Here is a 15,941-nt window from a genome sequence, read left to right on the forward strand (position 1 = left end):
AGCGTTCGCTGCCGCGAGTCACCGCCGCGGTCGTAGCCGCGGTAGCCGTAGACAACCGGCCGGGCGCCGGAGCAAGCGGGCGCAGGCGCAGGCGCATCGTAGCCGCGGTCGCCGGCCCGGCGCACCGTAGCCGCCGCGGTCGTCGTAGCCGCGGGTTGCCGCCGCGGCTGTAGCCACGGTCGCCTCCACGGTCGTAGCCGCGGTCGCCGCCGCCGTAGCCACGGTCACCAGCAGGAGGGCCACGGTCGCCGTAGCCGCCGCGGTCGCCGCCGCCGTAGCCGCCGCGGTCGCCGTAGCCGCCGCGGTCGCCGTAGCCGCCGCGGTCGCCGTAGCCGCCTCGTGATCCGTAGCCGCTGCGGTAACCATAGCCGCCGCGGTCGCCAAAAACCATAGCAAAACGCGGTCGCCACCGCCATAGCCGCCGCGATCGCCGTAGCCACCACGACCGCCGCCGTAGCCACCGCGATCGCCGCCACGGCCACCGCGATCGCCGCCGCCGCGCGGGTTGGTCGGGCACTGGTAGGAGAAGTGGCCGAGCTGGCCACAGGCGTAGCACTCGGTGTTGGGCGGGGCCTGGCGCTGGGGCTTGAGAGGGCAGCGCCGAGCAATGTGGCCATGCTCTCCGCACGAGAAGCAGGCACCCGAGTCAGCAGATGCCGCATCGCCCGTGGCAAACTCGACATTGATGACGCACCGGCCGACTTGGGCTCCCGTCTCGGCCAGCGCCGCCTCGGCCTCGGCCTCGGTTTCGAACGAGACAAACCCAAACTTGCCGCCACGGGCCACAAAGGTCCGAGTCAGTCGGCCGTACCTATGCAGAGCGACGAGAGGAGGGTGGCGGGGTAGAGGGGGTGAGTCGGGGAGGTAGGGGGCGGGGTGGGGGTGGGTGGGGGGGGTGGGGGTGGGGGTGGGGTAGCAGTGTGCTTGTCGGTCATCCCGCGCCCGGGCAGGGAGCAGCAACAGTGGGGTGGGGAAGGGTGGGGGGGGGGGGGGGGGGGGAATGGGCTGGGGTGGGCACGGCGTACTTGGCAAAGGCGTCATTGAGGTCCCGGTCGGTGACAGAGCCGTCAAGACCGCCAATGAAGAGCTGCACGCGGGGGGGAGGGGGGGCTGCCATGGGTGGTGGCAGGGGGTGGGGTGGGCGACGCTGCCCCGAGCAGCAGCCAGTCGCCGCCGGCTGGCGGTCGAGCCACAGCTGGCGATGACGCAAGTCCGACGCATGCATGGCCGGACGGCGCGGGGTGCCGATCTATTATTCTTTTCCCCGTTTGATGTGCGATTTGCTGAAGAGGTTTATCTCTACCAAAAGGGGAATCCGCTGCCGAGGGACCGGCCGCGGCTTGGCTGGCGGCCCCAGAGCGGATATGCGGGCCGGGCGGCCTGGGCGCGGTGCTGGGATGTCGGACGGGATTGCGGCGGGCGGATGACGACGCGCAGAACATCGTCCTTGTACGAGCCCGAGATGTGGCGCTGGGTGGTGTGTTCTGGGAGAACGTACGACTGGGTAAAGGTGCCGAAACGCCCGTCGCCAAGGCGGAGCATGACGGCATCGAAGAGGGTGGCAGTGTCGGCGGCGGGGCCCCAGCGGGCGGCAAGGCGCGGGAGCTGGGCACGGGCGACGGCGGCCATGCGCTCGAGCTGTTCGGCCGACGGCTCAACCACGCCACGGATGGTAAGAATTGGCCGGTTGTACGCGTCGGCCGAGACATTGATGGCTACGTCCCTGCGGTTCATGCCGGGGATGACCGCCGAGATCGCTGTCGCGCCGCCAGCCATCTTGCTCACCTCAAACTGCGGCTCGATGTCGAGCTCGCGCCACTGTTGCGCGAGCCGCTCGACGGCGCCGGCGCAGAGCTTGTTCAGCTCAGCCTCGAGATCGTAGCCTGCGTCATCCTCGATCGGAGTGGCGTCGACGACCGGGATGACTCCGTCCTCGGCCTCGGCCAGGTCGTTCTTGGGCGAGGCCGCCACATCGATCGGGATGGCTGCCTCGTTGTCGGAGACCGGCTCAAGGTCCGGGATCTGTTCCGGCTCTGGTGTGGGCTGCGGCATGGCAACAGCCTGCACACGCTCGGCGAGCCGCTCTTCGAGCATCTGGATGTGGCGTCGGAGCTTGGTCTTGACGGCATCGGCCTCGTCTAGCAGGCGCTGGATGTCGGCGACCGTGTCCTTGCGCTGAGCGCGGACCTCGGGCCCGAGGCCAGTGATGGAGTCAAGCGCGAGCAAGTCACGCATCAGCTCCTCGGTGTAGGCAATTGACTTGGTCTGCATCCGCTTCAGCAGCGCGAGCGTCTGCTCCGGATCGGCGGTCACATCCTCGAGCTCTGGCAGCGCAGCCGTCAGCTCGTCAAGATGGTGGATGTGGTCCGTGAGCAGCGTGACGTCGTTGTGAATGTTGGAGATTTTGATCGTGGCCTCATTGTCCGACTCGGAGAGCTCCGAGTGCGGCGACGAGAGTGCTTCGTCGTCGTCGTCGTTGGCAGCGAAATCGTTGTTGTCGTCGTCGACAGGCTCGCCCTCGATTTCAACAGCAGGCTCGTCCTTTGGAACAGGCTCGGCCTCGACCTCAGCCTCGGCCTCGACCTCGGCCTCCATTTCAGGAACAGGATCGGCCTCGACCTCAGCCTCGGCCTCGATCTCGGCCTCCATTTCAGGAACAGGCTCGGCCTCGACCCCAGCCTTGGCCTCAATCTCGGCCTCCATTTCGGGAACAGGCTCGGCCTCGACCTCAGCCTCGGCCTCGACCTCGGCCTCCATTTCAGGAACAGGCTCGGCCTCGACCCCAGCCTTGGCCTCGATCTCGGCCTCCATTTCGGGAACAGGCTCGGCCTCGACCTCAGCCTCCATTTCGGGAACAGGCTCGACTTCAGAAACAGGCTCGACTTCGGAAACAGGCTCGGCCTCGACCTCAACCTTGTCAACCTTGCTTCGCAGCACAAGCTCGGGCTCGTGGACACACTCGGTACTCTCGGATGAGCCGAGTGGCTCATGCGCCTCCACCAGCCCAGCGACCACTGCCGCGCACTCACGCATCATGTTGACCGCCCGCCGCAAATCCGCCACCTGATGCGGCCCGGTTCCGCCGTGCGCCTGATCGGCCTGAAGATGGCTGACCCGATCGGCGAGCCGCGCCCACTCGACCTCAAATGCCGTCGTCAGCGCGTCGTGCTCGATCGCCGCCTCGCGCGTCAGCGCCGCCAGGATCTCACCAACATACCCATCGATCGCCTCGCTCGACAACTCGTCCACGTCAGAGAGCGTGGCGTGGACTAGCCCACGCACAAACTTGTCTTCGTCGCCGGGCACAGTGTCCATAGACCACAGGTATTCGCGCGCGCTGCCGCCGCAAAGCGACGCCGAAAACCCGGGCACAAGCGCGTCGAGGTGCCATCGCACGCGTACCACAATGTCGGCGGCTTTGCTCAACGCCACGCGCATCCGCTTGTCGGCCTCGATACCTTTGCTCAGCCGCACATGGTCCCAGAACGCGAGGTACGTCTCCAGCACTCCGCGCTGCGCCCGGATCATCGCTGCGTCGGCCGTCGCCAAATACGGCGGCTGCGATCGTGGCGTCGCCGCGGCAACCTCCATGCTCTTCTTGCTTCCACCTAGGGCTTCCATTCGTGTTTCTACTGCCAGCGGACTCGACATCGCTGTGTCTGCTGACGATGACTGTTCTCTGGCCTAGCACGCCAGCCCGGTGTCGCCGAATCTTCGCCGCCTTTTTGTTCCGGTTCTTCCATCTGCCCGAATCCTTCATGAATGCCAGTACGACCCCACGACCTTCGCGAAGTCCCTTCCGACGCATCAGTCACCCCCACCCACCGCCTGCCCCCTCTCGACCACTTGCATACCATGTCCTCATGCCCTATCCTTCCTGTCACTCACTACCCGCTCACTGCCCACTCATGTTCATCCTTATGACGCAACTGCGCGCCACACGCGCCTCCTGCACCCGACCCAAAATTATCCACTTCTGCCACCACCTCACTGCAAACCACACGCCACCACCGTATGCCACCGCTCGTCGATTCGGCTGCGCTCTCTGGCCTCGCTCTCTTCGCCATTGTTCTCACCTTTGCATCAGCATTGCCCCCGCCTGCTCCTACGCTCACCTTTGCCTCCCTCATCGCTCCCGCCCCGCCTCTACGCCACGATGCCTGCGCTGTCTGGATCGCCGCCCCGCACACGCCCTGCTTTGACCTCACCGACACGCCTTGCGCGCCAGACACCATGCCTCCCGCCCTCACCGATGCCTTCTCGATGGGCGGCGCAGTCGACACCAGCCACTCGATGGTCATCGATGACACCATGGGCGGAAAGGGCTCACGCTACGGTGCGTCTGAGGAGAGTGTCACCGCTCTGGCTCTCGCCGCCTCGGCCCGCCACGCCCGCCTCGCCGCTGCCGCTGCCGCCGCCGGCTCCTACCATGCCCTCGCCGCCTCGCTCTCCGCCACCGGCTTTCACGACCGCAAGGACCTCCTCCGTATTGCCCTCCTTGCCGTTAACGCCTCGCGACCAGGCGGCCTCGCCGCCCTCGCCCCAGCCGCTGTCTTTGGCTCCATGTCGCCATGGATCGAGGCCGAGCTCCTCGCCCTTGGCCTCGACGCCGTCACCACGGTCGAGTACAACACCCTCAACTACCGCGCGACTTCCATTACCACCCTCACGCCCGACCAACTCGCGACCAACATCGCAGACGGTACTCACACCCCGTTTGGCCTTGCCATCTCGCTCTCGTCCTTTGACCACGACGGCCTCGGCCGCTACGGCGACCCGCTTAGCCCGTCCGCGGACCTAGACATTATGGCTGCCCTCGCAGACTGCATCCTTGCCCCTCATGGTGTCCTCGTTGTCTCGGTCCCGGTCGGCAGTGATCAGCTCGTCTGGAACATGCACCGCCGCTACGGCCCGGCACGCCTCCCGTCCCTCCTCGCACCCTTCCTCCCTGCCCTCGACCCTTCGCCGCTCATTCCGCTCGTCGACGCCTCGTCGGTTCTTGGCTGGGACTCGGACGCCCGCCTCTCCCAGGACCGGCCCTTCACCTCTTCGTACGAGCCCGTATTTATTCTCTCGCCTCTGGACCAAGCCCCGCTACACACCGACCGCGAGCTGTAGCGCGACCCAATCACCACGACCCAACAGAGCTCGATTCGCTGACGCGCGTTGACAAGCTTCCGGTCCAAACTTCGACTGCGCCCTCGGAACTGGCCAGCGACTCCGAGTGCCCAACCCGTGTCCATCCGCGCCGCTTGCCGCACGCTCTGCTCAGCCGACGACACATCGACTCGGCTTGCGAGCCGCACCGAGACGCCAAAACGTAGCCAGCCAACCCGAGCAGCAGTACGAGCAGCGCGATCCAACGCAAGTCCTTCTCCACGTGAACTTCGGTCGCCACTTCGCACATGTCGCTGCTGCCGTCCCTCCCTCCGGCAGGCCGAACAGAGTACCAGTACTTGCGCCCGGTCTGCAACGAGCCGGACTCGTCCACAAAGCCGCCCATGCTGGTCAGCCCTACCACAGCTCCGTCACGGAGCACCTCCATCGGATACGCCTCGCAGCACGCCCTCGCCTGCATGCATGGCTCCCACGAGACCCGCACCTTGCCAGCAGACGTACCAAAGCTCCACACAGACTGCTCCACCGATGCAGCTACCCACCGCGGCGCAGGTGGCCTCGGGCACCGCACTGATACCCTCACCTCGACGCCACCGGTGTGCGCCCACACTCCAGCCACACCAGTCACATTCCACGACATCGTCGTGTTGCCTGGCACCACAGCGCTGAGGTCGATCTCAAGCTCGGCACTCGCGTTGACCCGTCCACCACCAGCGAGCATACCCAGCCGCAACGCGCGCACCACCCGCACCCCAGACGGCAGCGGCCCGATGCCAAGCACGCTTACTACACTCGCGTTGCATGCCACAGAGTCGTTTGAGCTGACCACGAGGTCAAACACCAGCCGCGCCACAGATCCTGGATCTTCAGGGACGTGTCCCCACGGCCCAATAACCACGGTCGCAACTGCCCCGTCTGACCCTTGCTCAATGTCCGCTGCAACAGTTGGCCTACTTGTCGAGACCACAGACGCGATGCTCATGTTGAGCTTGCGGTAGATGCAGCCGTCGCCTCCTCCCCACGCCATCACCGTCGCATTAGACTCGTGCACAGCATACTCGACAAGGCCTCGGTTGCCTACGTCACGTGCCACCACGCTCGCGTTGTGCAGCCCTTGCACGCCACCCTCGTTCGGCACAAGATAGCTGATCCGGAACGGCAGTGACCACCCGCCGCGCCCGGCCCAAGCCCAGGTTGGGGAGACTGACACCGGTTGCCCGTCGCTCCCCGAGACCACGGCAGCCTGCGTCCAGTACGGACAAGGCTTCGGGTCGTTGCTCCGAACATACGCAGTATACTTCAGCACCGAGCCTGGCGCGCCCGAGCCAGCCGCCATCACCACATCGGATCGGCAGCCAGCCGGTGCTTGCCCGGCCGCCACCTCGGGCCAGCCGGGCACCAAACACATCGAGAGCTGGACCGGCACGCACACTCGCGGCTCCACAAGCAAACTATGTGCAAGCGGAGCCCGGGGTATGTCGCTGGCGACCTCCTTTGCCACAATGGCAAACTCATAACCACCCCAAGTCGCCACATTCCCTGCCGGAAGCGCAGCTAGCGCATCACTATCAACCCGGACAATCGCAGACGTAGTCCAAGAGCGGAACGCATCAGCCGCAATCAACGCCTGATTCGGCAACAGCTCGATGTTTGTCACGGCGCGCGCAGGATGGTCCACAACTACAGGCACTAGCTCCAGCTCGACCTTGCTGGGCGGACACGACCAGCTTGAGCTGGACCGCAGCACAATGTCGCACACAAACATGCTGATTCGCGGAGAGAGCCGCCGCGGACAGCCAGCCTGCACAACATTGAGCTCACCGCGGACACACGGCTCGGCCACAAGCACTGCTCCGTCGCGGGGCCAGCTCACTACCGCCTCGGCGCCATCCACAGCCACCAGCTGCGCCGGGTGGCGCCATCCGCCACCCGAGACCGAAAACCACGGACTTTCAGCCGCGCCTGCCCACGTCCGGGGCCTGATGGGCCGCGCGGGCCCACATACACACTCAGCGCCCCACGAACACTCGAGTGCCCGTCAACGACGCGTTTCTCCGCCGCCAGCGGCCAGAGCTGGACATGCGTGGTCGCCGGCGATGCTGTCTTGTCCACCTCGACCTCGATCTGCATCGCGGCACAAGCCCCAATGCCTTCCGCAACAACCGCAAAGCTCGTCGTCACAGCCTCCTGAGCCGTAACCACGCTCGTGGTCATGTTGCCATGCTCGACTTCCACCGCCAACAGTGGCTGCTGCTCGCGGAGAAGGAGCTCCTCGGTGCATGGGACGTCGACAGTCACGCTCACTTCGTGCCGACTTCCATTGCAGGCCAGCTCAATCACGACAAGTCCCCATCGCGAGTCCAACGACGGCCCGCGCCCGAGTATACTCCGCCGCGAGACCCGCGCCACCCTGACTGCAATCCGCATTCTCGACCCTAGCAGGCCGCGAGCAGGTGAGTTCGGTGAATTGGAGAACAGCGGCGACGAGGCATCGTCCGCCAGACGAGCGTCAACGCTCACAGCTCCGCCCAGACATTGCGCCACTTCCTGACCAGCTGCATTTGGTACCAGGTCGAGAACCAGCTCTCCAGCATCGGCGTCCAGCTGCTCGTCCAGCCATGCCAGCGGAATGCTGCCATTGCCTGGAGATGCAGGGTGAACAACGACCGCTGCATAACTGGAAAGCGCACCGGTGATAGTCCCGCACCCCATGTTGTCCACTCTTGTGTCATCGTGGACTGGCGCAAGAACGTCAGACACGCCGACATCGCGGGCAACAGCACCGCCCGCAAATCCTTCTTGCACAACTGGCGAGGTACACGTCGACGCCGCGCCGGCCCACGCGAACTGCTTGTCTGCGTCCGACAACTCAAAGGCCGTCGGCGGACACGCAGCAGAGTCCATGTTTGACAGCGCGAGCAATCCCTCGCCCATCGCACTCAGCCTCGGTGGGTACCGAATGCAGCCAAGCTCAACACTGACCCGCAGCGCGCCGCGGACTACGTCGGGGTGCCAACGGAACGAGAGCGAACCCGTCGGAACCGCCCACGAGTTGACAGGCTTGCGAAGAGGAAGCAGTGCCACCAGGTATGACATGGTCGAGCGTCGATCGGCGTAGTGGATGGCCACCGCCGCCTCAAAGGTGGGACTGACAAAGCCATCACCAAGAAACGAGACGTAGTAGGTAATGAACGACGCGAGTGGATCGAGAACCACCACTGCGAATGGCCCGGCGCCGGTCGGCACACCTTCCAGTGGGTGAACGAGGCCGCTTGCGGTGGGCATACTCGGCTTGGGCACCAGTCTTGCAGCATCGAGCCATCCGAGTTCGTCAAGGTGCGGCGCGTTAAAGTGCAATGGGAGGCCGGGCGAGTACCCGCCGTCGTGGTTGCCCATAATGGCGGTAGCGTCGCCGTAGTCGGCCGGCGCGCCATCCATGTTGGGTTGGAGCGCCGCGTGCTGGAGCCCCATGTTGTGTCCAAGCTCATGGAGGAGGACGTCAACGGCGTCGCACCTGATCGACCATAGTCTGCACCATGCCCCGCACCCAACGTTGCCAAGGCCGTCCCACCCGCACGCGCCGACGATGTCGTCGCCATGCGGGAGAAGATATGCCAGGTGCGAGTACGCTGCAAGATTGACACCTGCGTTAGTGGCCGCGGCATCGGCGGCGCGCGCCCACCCGTCCGGATCGCAGCGGCCTTTCGTGTTGTACGGAATCGGATACGGCCCAAAGACTGCCGGCTTCGGCGCCAGCACCGCCCGCCCGCCCGAGAGCGCGGCCACATGGCCAGCCACCGACCCACGCCCGCCCCACATTACCTCGGCGACCCACTCGGACTTGCACCGGAACGACTCGTCATCGAACGACACCAGGATGACCGCTAGATTGATGGTCTGGCTGTCGTCAGAGCCGGCATCGCCCGCCAGCTGGCCCTCGCCTCCGCCACAAGGCTCAGCGGTGCCAACAGCCAGGACTTTGCCGTCGACTACCTCAACCTCTATCCGATACTTGCCCACCGCTGCAGCTTCCAACGCGTCTACCAGCCCAGCTGCCGCACCCAAAGCGAGCCATGTCTCTTCATTCTGCGGTGAGCACCGGTCGGGCACGAGCGTGTAGTGCCTGGCGGCAGGTGATGCGTCCAGCTGCCCAGCGGCTCGGCGGTGGAGGGTGCCAAGTGAGACAACGACGCGGCCGGAGAGACGCAGTCGGCCATACTCGCCCACAGTTGGATGGGTAGAAGGCGCGAAAGAGGCGCCCCTGGCTGCATCCGCGGTGGCGAGGACAACCGCCCCGGTGCCAGCGAGCAGCAGCCAATGCAGCAGAATGGCGCTCGCGGGCATGGGCCGACTTGGGGGAGTTTGGAGAGAAATGGGCGGACTGCAGTCAGGTTGTTACTAGGTCGGCAGGGAGCTGATATGCGGCGACGAGGTTGGCGAGCTTCCCACCAGCGAGCCGGCGCCGATCGAGCCGAGGCCATGCGGTGGAGCAGGGACAATGTCGCCTGTGTACGGCGAGAACACAAGTGCGTCGGCGAGTGAGTGGTCGGCCATGGCCGGCGAGCGCGAGCCTGAATCGGAGGACGAGTCTGAACACGAGTGCGCCAGCGAGCTGCTGCGCTGGGCTCGCTCAGACGATGGCGATGATGATGCCGTCGACGACGAGCTACACGCGCCTATGGCTGCCCGCAAGCAAGGAAGGGTGTCTGATGACGCCGATTGGGAAGCCGACGCGGGCTCCGCGCTGGGACCGCGGAGTTGCGACCGCGCGCGGATCGAGAGTGAAGAGAGCTCAACATCACTCGAGCGATCGTGCGAATCGTCATACTGACCGTGTGTGGTAACTCGTCGCGAGCGACCGTGTCCCAAGCCCTGGACCGACCTCGGCGGCGTTCGGACCGATGCACAGCGAGGTCGGCCCGGCGACGGCGACGCCCGGGATGCCGATCGCTTGCGGGCTGGTATCGGCGAGAGCGAGGCATCTGTGGGAGTGACGCTCGAGCGACGACGGCGGCGGGAGAACTTTGTTCGCGCACGAGCTTGGCGGCTGCTGAGTCGTGCGGCGAAAACTGAACTCGAGACGGCGCCTCCAGTCAGGTCTGTTCGGGCCGCGCGTCCGTTGCGGAGCAGATACGAGACGGACTTGTGATTGTGGGCGTCGGCGAGAGGGATCTGGTCGACGGTTTCGTCGTCATGAACTGTCGGCAGATGAGTTGTATCCGGGAACGATTGCGAGAATTGCAATTGGTACACACCGCCGTTGGGAAAGGTGTTCGCCTGATCGGAGATATCGTCGTCGTCCGAGCTCTCATCCATCATCGAGGCGTAGAACGGCGAGTCCATTGACGAAACCTCGTCATGCGACGCATACTTGGAGGCGAGCGCAATGAGGCCGGTCGAGGTTGGCATCCGCTTGGTTTGCGAGAGCGAGAGTGCAACGGCGTCAGCCACCGATGTGAGCTGCACCAAGTCGCTGTCGGAGCAGATGGAGAGGTAGCGCATAAACGCGGCCCGCGAGACCTGCAGCGACTCCAGCAGCGGCGCCATGGACGGGGTGTACGCGATGTGGCGCCGGGCAAAGAGATCCTTGGTCGAAGACTCAGAGTTGACTGGCTTGTCAGTCGCCAGCCGCCGCAGCTCAAGAAGCATGATGCGCGCCATGAACAAGCACGAGATGATGATGAGCGTGAGCGAGATGACAACGACAATTTCCCAGACTCCACGGGTGGCAAACCTGTCGATGTAGAAGAGGACGCCACAGAGGAGTAGCAGAAGGTGCATCGAGGCGAGGAACCAGTCGACTTGGTTGTGCTGCCGCAGCCGGTACGGCGAGTACAGCAGCTGGACCACGATACCAACAAAAAGCACCATGAGCGAGCCCATGGCCTGGACAAGCGGCGCGGTCGGGAACGAGGCAATGACCACAGAAATAACAAGCTTGCGTCCCATGATGATAAACATCCACCACCGGAATGACCGCTTGAACTTGAAGACGACTGAAGAGAAGCGCGACCAAGCCAGGAAGTGCTCATCGTTCATCGTCGGCTCGGTCTTGTGGATCTTGCGAATGCCGTAGAGGAGGACCGCCGGAAGGCAGACGAGGTAGATGATGCCGGCAACGAGGGTGGTCGGGAAGAGATGCGCCCACCACGCCGACGAGAAGCATTCTATCTGCGGATTGGCGACGAGCGTGAGCTGGCCATACGCACCCGACATGCAGCCGACGACTTCAAACAGCGTCGTTACAATGTAAATGAAGAAGATCTCGCAGAAAAGCAGGACCGCGTTGAACGAGCCGGCCAGAGTGAGCGGAGTATGGACAGTGAGGAACTTGCCGATTGTCTTTCGGAGCCAGGCGTCGATCCGCATACCTGCCGTTGCTGTCGCCGACCGTAGCACAGCCCGGTGCTGCTCCACAGCCATCAGTGACGGTGCGACTGAATGACAGCTGGCTTCAAGAGAGAGACCATGATAGGATGAAGCGTCGCATGAAGAAGGTGATAGGCGGCGTAAAAGCCAGCCACAAAGATCGGGACCGCAACACGCAGTGCGTACGAGATCTCGTACGGGACCAAAACCGCACACGACGGCGTGAACGCGTCCCAGTCGAGGTTGGCATACGCCATCTGATCAAGCACCGCCTGAGTGGTCGACGGCCAGTTGACGGAGAATGACGCAAAGAGGTCGGCAAACTGAAGGTACTGGATCCAGATGCCAAACGAGGTGCCGAGGCCAAGTGTCGACCGCAGGTTGTCGTTGACATTCATGTTTGCAATGTAGCGGAGGATGAGAAGCGCAATACAGCCAAAGACAATGCCGATGCTGAGCGCGGCCTTGTTCGCCGCCGAGCACTGCTTGCATGTGCCGTGGAGAGAGGCAAAGTAGCCTATCGGACAGAGTGAACAGAGAGTTCCGACCCGCCCGCCGCCACACACGCCCGGCTCGCCTCCAGGACAGGCCTCGGATTCGATGCACTTGAGGAAGACAAGCGGATCCTTGGGTGAAGCCCAGTAGCCCGGCTTGGCATGGGGCACAACCATGCCGCCGGTGCACACGGCGCCGTTCGGGCACGGCACGCACGCAATGCCGTGAGTCACACTCACGTTGTGCTGATGGGCAGCGTAGACCTGCGGATGATACGATCCTGGCGCACACAAGCACTCAGTGACCTGGGTAGCACCAAGGTACGGAGTCCGGGTCAGCGCCGGGCACGTCTCGCATGCTTTCGAGCCCGAGAGAGGTGCGTAGCCAGTGACGTCGCACCGGGCGCACGCAGACGAAGCGTTTTGGGCTGCAAAGTATCCCGGCGGACAAACAGCACATGACGAGAGGCCATCACGGCCGGAAAAATGGCCAGCCGGGCAGACGTCGCACGCGGTGGCGCCTTCGACGGAGGTGGCGGTACCCGCCAGGCACGCGGAGCACGAGATCGATCCCGCGAGCGGCGCAAAGAACCCAACTGGACAGAGCTGACATGAGGTTGAATCCCGGGTTGACGAGAACGAGCCAGGTGGACACGGCGTGCACCGCGGCGTCACCCACGAGTCGGGCTCGTAGTCCAGCGCGACCGTGTCGATGAATGAGCCGGCCGGACAGCCGAGCGTAAAGAGTTCGAGGTCAAAGCCGAACGAGACCTTGTTGCTCGGCTCCTCGATAAAGAGCTCGACAGGCGCATAAGGAAGATCCAGAGACGGCGGGAGTGTCCGGCCCGAGAAACTGCGCGAGGTTTGACCAGGCGCGTGCGAGGTGACAATGAGTGGTACATCCGGATCGATGTCCATCCAATTGATGACGAGGCGGATGCCGTCGCCGGGAGTATTCGGATGGAAGACCCAGGTGCAATTGGCCGAGGGCGCAAGCGGGAGGTGCCGCGGCGTACCGTCGGTGAGTCGGCCACCAAAGCCGGTACGGACAGCCCGCTCCGCACACCCGTGTTCACACGCCGCGCCGTAGAACGAGTCTGAGCACTCGCACGCCGGGCCTCCGAGCATCGACGAGCCGGTGCACGAGCCACGGCCAGAGCACGAAGCAATCGGGTCGGCCGGCGAGCAGGCCACAGGCCCACACGGCGGCGCCCACTCGACGACAGTCACCAGCGAGTAGCCAACAAGCGACGAGCCCGAAGCGTACACAATGTAAAAGGTGCCTGGATGGACAATCTCAAAGGTTAGCGCACCCGAGTCAAGCGGCTTGGACGGGATGGAGTTTCGCTCGTTGTTGAGAAACTTGATGTCGGTAAAAGCAAACGTGAAGAGATCCACAACGATGGCAACGCCAGTGTCGGCCGGGTCGAGATCATCCGGCAGACCAAGGTCGAGGGTAATGACGCCTGGGCAAGAGACCGGCGACTCGGGCGGAAAGTTGACGAGCCCGAGCCCGAATCGACCAGAGCAATCGTCGCCGACATATCCTGCATCGCACGTGCAGCCGTGGTACGGTGCGAGCGGAAGCATCTCGCATACCCCATGCCCAGAGCAGTCGTTAAGTGCGGCGCACGAGGCCGCCGGCACCTTGCACAAAACCTCAAAGGTGATGACGATGGTATCGGCGGCGCCGGTGCTGTCCGCCACCGCCACAAACACCGTTGCCACCTCTTTGGGTGAGCTTGGGTCAAACGCCGCGGGCGTGGTGTCGGCGCAGTCGATGGAGATGTCAACAAGCGCCGGCGTGCCGGGGGTAAGCGGCGTCCAGCCATCTGGGGCCACCGCGATGGGGCTCCCCAGCCGACGTGCGAGCCGCTGGTCCACCACGGCGGAGGCTCGGGCCCGCGCGCCAGTCGCCTCGGTCAACAACGAAAGCGTCACCGTCGAGTCTGGGAGTGCAGCGAGAGAAATGGGCGAGAGACCGGCATTGGTCACCATCGAAGCATTGACCACCGTGATTGTGGTGGTGTTTGGGTACGTCAGCATGGCCGGGAGCACCACGTCGATGTCGACGCCGACGTTGTTCGCCGCCACCGATAGAGTGAAACAAGCGAGAAAAAAGCGGCTGAGAAAGTGCGGAGCGGAAAGCGGAACAGGGACACCATTGTCAGCCTACACAAGTGCAGACGCTTGCGTGGCGAGAGAGAGCAACAAGAGGGGAAACCTTGCGTGCACGGGCACACACGCCTGGATAGCGGGTCACGTTCCAATGGAGGAAGGTCGGCTCGGGAGAGGGGTGAGGCCACGGGGGTGATTCGGGGCGAAGCGGGTAGGCGCGCTGACTCAAGTAGGAAACGAGTTGAAAGTGCGGCAAGAAGCGACCTCCACCACCGACCACACACCCTCCAATAACCCACACATCATCTCACAGCGATGTCAGAGAGTATACCTCGTCTAGCAAGCATGGAGCAAGCGGGCCTTACATAGGTTATGCGAGACGTTGCGGAAAGTGATCCTGGTGGGCTCATTGCGGCAGGTGACCACGAAGGCTTGCGGAGGAAACATCTACGTGCACGTGTTAGGCGGAGGCACGCGAGTGTGACAAATTGGCGGAGAGGAAGAAACAGCTGAGCCGCTCTTAGCGAGTGACACAAGCCAGGCTGTCCGAGCCACATCCGCATACTCGTCTCCAGTCGCATATCGAGTATGCTTGCCACCCGGCGATGGCGGGGCGTGCCATGCCCAGACGCTGACATCTGCGTCCGCCGCCCGCTGTGCCCCTTCCGCCATGTTCCTGCCGAGTCGTCCGCAAGGAGCAGACCGGGTTCCACGCCGCAACCAACGACGGCAACAGAATCAGCGACGACGACGCTGGGAATGGGCGACGCCGCGCCGCCGCCGATCCGGTATTCGCTTGCCGAGGAGCGGGCGCGTCTGGCGCAGTCCCGCAAGGCGCGCGAGGCCTCACGAGCTGCCGCTGAGGCAGCCGCGGCGACCGACGAGAGTGGGCGCCGGCAGCGACGGCCGACGCCTCCACGACCACCGTCGCCTCTCATTGCGGACGCTGCCCCAGCCGGCGAGGGCGAGAAGGCGGCGGCGAAGATTGCTGCATTCCTTCCGCCGTCACCCGAGCCGGAAGGCGACGATAGCGCTGCGCCGCAGCCGGCGCTGTCCCCCGAGCCTGAGCCGGTGCTCTTCAAGCCGGACGCGCGAGTCATCGCGTGCAAGTATCCACGGGCACTGCGGGAAAAGTATGTTCGGCTGCTGTTTGAGGCGCTGATGGGCCAAATGGCGGACGCGGTGGCAGGCCTCGACTCGGATAGGGCCAAGAGAGTCCGCGCCAAGCGGTTTGCGGCGCAGCAGGCGCTGGACATCGAGCGTGCTGCCTACGACGGATCGGTGAGCAAGAACAACTACAAATCGCTCTGTACCACCCGCATCCTCTTCATTCGCAACCCGCTACGCTAGCAGCCAGTCGTGTCCTGCTCTGCACACAGGTAAAGGCGTGTGTGTTATTCATGACGACGAGCCCAAGGACGACGAGCCGGTCGACGAGCCGGTCGACGAGCCGGACGACGAGCTGGTCGACGAGCCAGTCGACAAGCCCGATGACGACGTAGTCGACGAGCCAGACGAGCCGGACGACGACGAGACGACGACGAGCCGACTGCCGCAAAGGTGACCGAGCCCACGTGTCCGCTGGCCTGCCCCCGCTGTTCACGCCGAGCCCTGCGCGCAGCCTTGCGCTCCATGCGCAGTCGGAGGCGTTCCTCGTCACGCTGCTCAAGGATGATGCTAAGTGCACGCAGCTGCGAGGGTAGGGTTAGGGTAGGGGTAGGGGGTGAGTGGATGGGAGAGCGGGTAAGGAAGGGCAGGCGAGGGAAAGAGAGGAAGAGAGGGGGGTGGGGGGGGGGGGGGTGGGGGGGGGTGGGGGTGGGGTGGGGTGGGGGCGTCATGTCC

General features: G+C 64.4%; 7 protein-coding genes across 7 annotated transcripts; 2 read left to right on the forward strand and 5 right to left on the reverse strand.

The window, feature by feature from the left end:
• Window positions 1–18: 18 nt before the first annotated feature.
• Window positions 19–1,117, reverse strand: AMSG_01502 (uncharacterized protein; the record flags this gene model as incomplete). The annotated part of the gene is made up of 2 exons (XM_013906100.1): window positions 19–811; window positions 1,026–1,117. 2 exons carry the CDS (start codon window positions 1,115–1,117, stop codon window positions 19–21), a joined length of 885 nt encoding a protein of 294 aa, XP_013761554.1.
• Window positions 1,118–1,299: 182 nt separating this feature from the next.
• AMSG_01503 (uncharacterized protein) lies at window positions 1,300–3,591 on the reverse strand (the record flags this gene model as incomplete). Its single annotated transcript, XM_013906101.1, has 1 exon — window positions 1,300–3,591. One exon carries the CDS (start codon window positions 3,589–3,591, stop codon window positions 1,300–1,302), a length of 2,292 nt encoding a protein of 763 aa, XP_013761555.1.
• Window positions 3,592–3,997: 406 nt separating this feature from the next.
• On the forward strand, window positions 3,998–5,638 carry AMSG_01504 (uncharacterized protein). Its single transcript, XM_013906102.1, has one exon. The coding sequence runs from the start codon at window positions 4,015–4,017 to the stop codon at window positions 5,116–5,118; it is 1,104 nt and encodes a 367-aa protein (XP_013761556.1). The 5' UTR covers window positions 3,998–4,014; the 3' UTR covers window positions 5,119–5,638.
• On the reverse strand, window positions 5,070–8,937 carry AMSG_11654 (uncharacterized protein; the record flags this gene model as incomplete). Its single annotated transcript, XM_013906310.1, has 3 exons — window positions 5,070–6,884; window positions 7,055–8,632; window positions 8,666–8,937. 3 exons carry the CDS (start codon window positions 8,935–8,937, stop codon window positions 5,129–5,131), a joined length of 3,606 nt encoding a protein of 1,201 aa, XP_013761764.1. The 3' UTR covers window positions 5,070–5,128.
• A 1,274-nt stretch (window positions 8,938–10,211) lies between these two features.
• Window positions 10,212–11,487, reverse strand: AMSG_11655 (uncharacterized protein; the record flags this gene model as incomplete). The annotated part of the gene is made up of 2 exons (XM_013906311.1): window positions 10,212–10,217; window positions 10,258–11,487. 2 exons carry the CDS (start codon window positions 11,485–11,487, stop codon window positions 10,212–10,214), a joined length of 1,236 nt encoding a protein of 411 aa, XP_013761765.1.
• Window positions 11,488–11,540: 53 nt separating this feature from the next.
• On the reverse strand, window positions 11,541–14,027 carry AMSG_11656 (uncharacterized protein; the record flags this gene model as incomplete). The annotated part of the gene is made up of 1 exon (XM_013906312.1): window positions 11,541–14,027. The coding sequence occupies one exon, from the start codon at window positions 14,025–14,027 to the stop codon at window positions 11,541–11,543; it is 2,487 nt and encodes an 828-aa protein (XP_013761766.1).
• A 535-nt stretch (window positions 14,028–14,562) lies between these two features.
• On the forward strand, window positions 14,563–15,496 carry AMSG_01506 (uncharacterized protein). The gene has a single exon (XM_013906103.1). It carries the CDS (start codon window positions 14,688–14,690, stop codon window positions 15,447–15,449), a length of 762 nt encoding a protein of 253 aa, XP_013761557.1. The 5' UTR covers window positions 14,563–14,687; the 3' UTR covers window positions 15,450–15,496.
• The last annotated feature ends 445 nt before the right edge of the window (window positions 15,497–15,941 follow it).

The sequence above is a fragment of the Thecamonas trahens genome (assembly GCF_000142905.1).
Source record: "Thecamonas trahens ATCC 50062 unplaced genomic scaffold supercont1.6, whole genome shotgun sequence".
NCBI classification, from domain to species: Eukaryota; order Apusomonadida; family Apusomonadidae; genus Thecamonas; species Thecamonas trahens.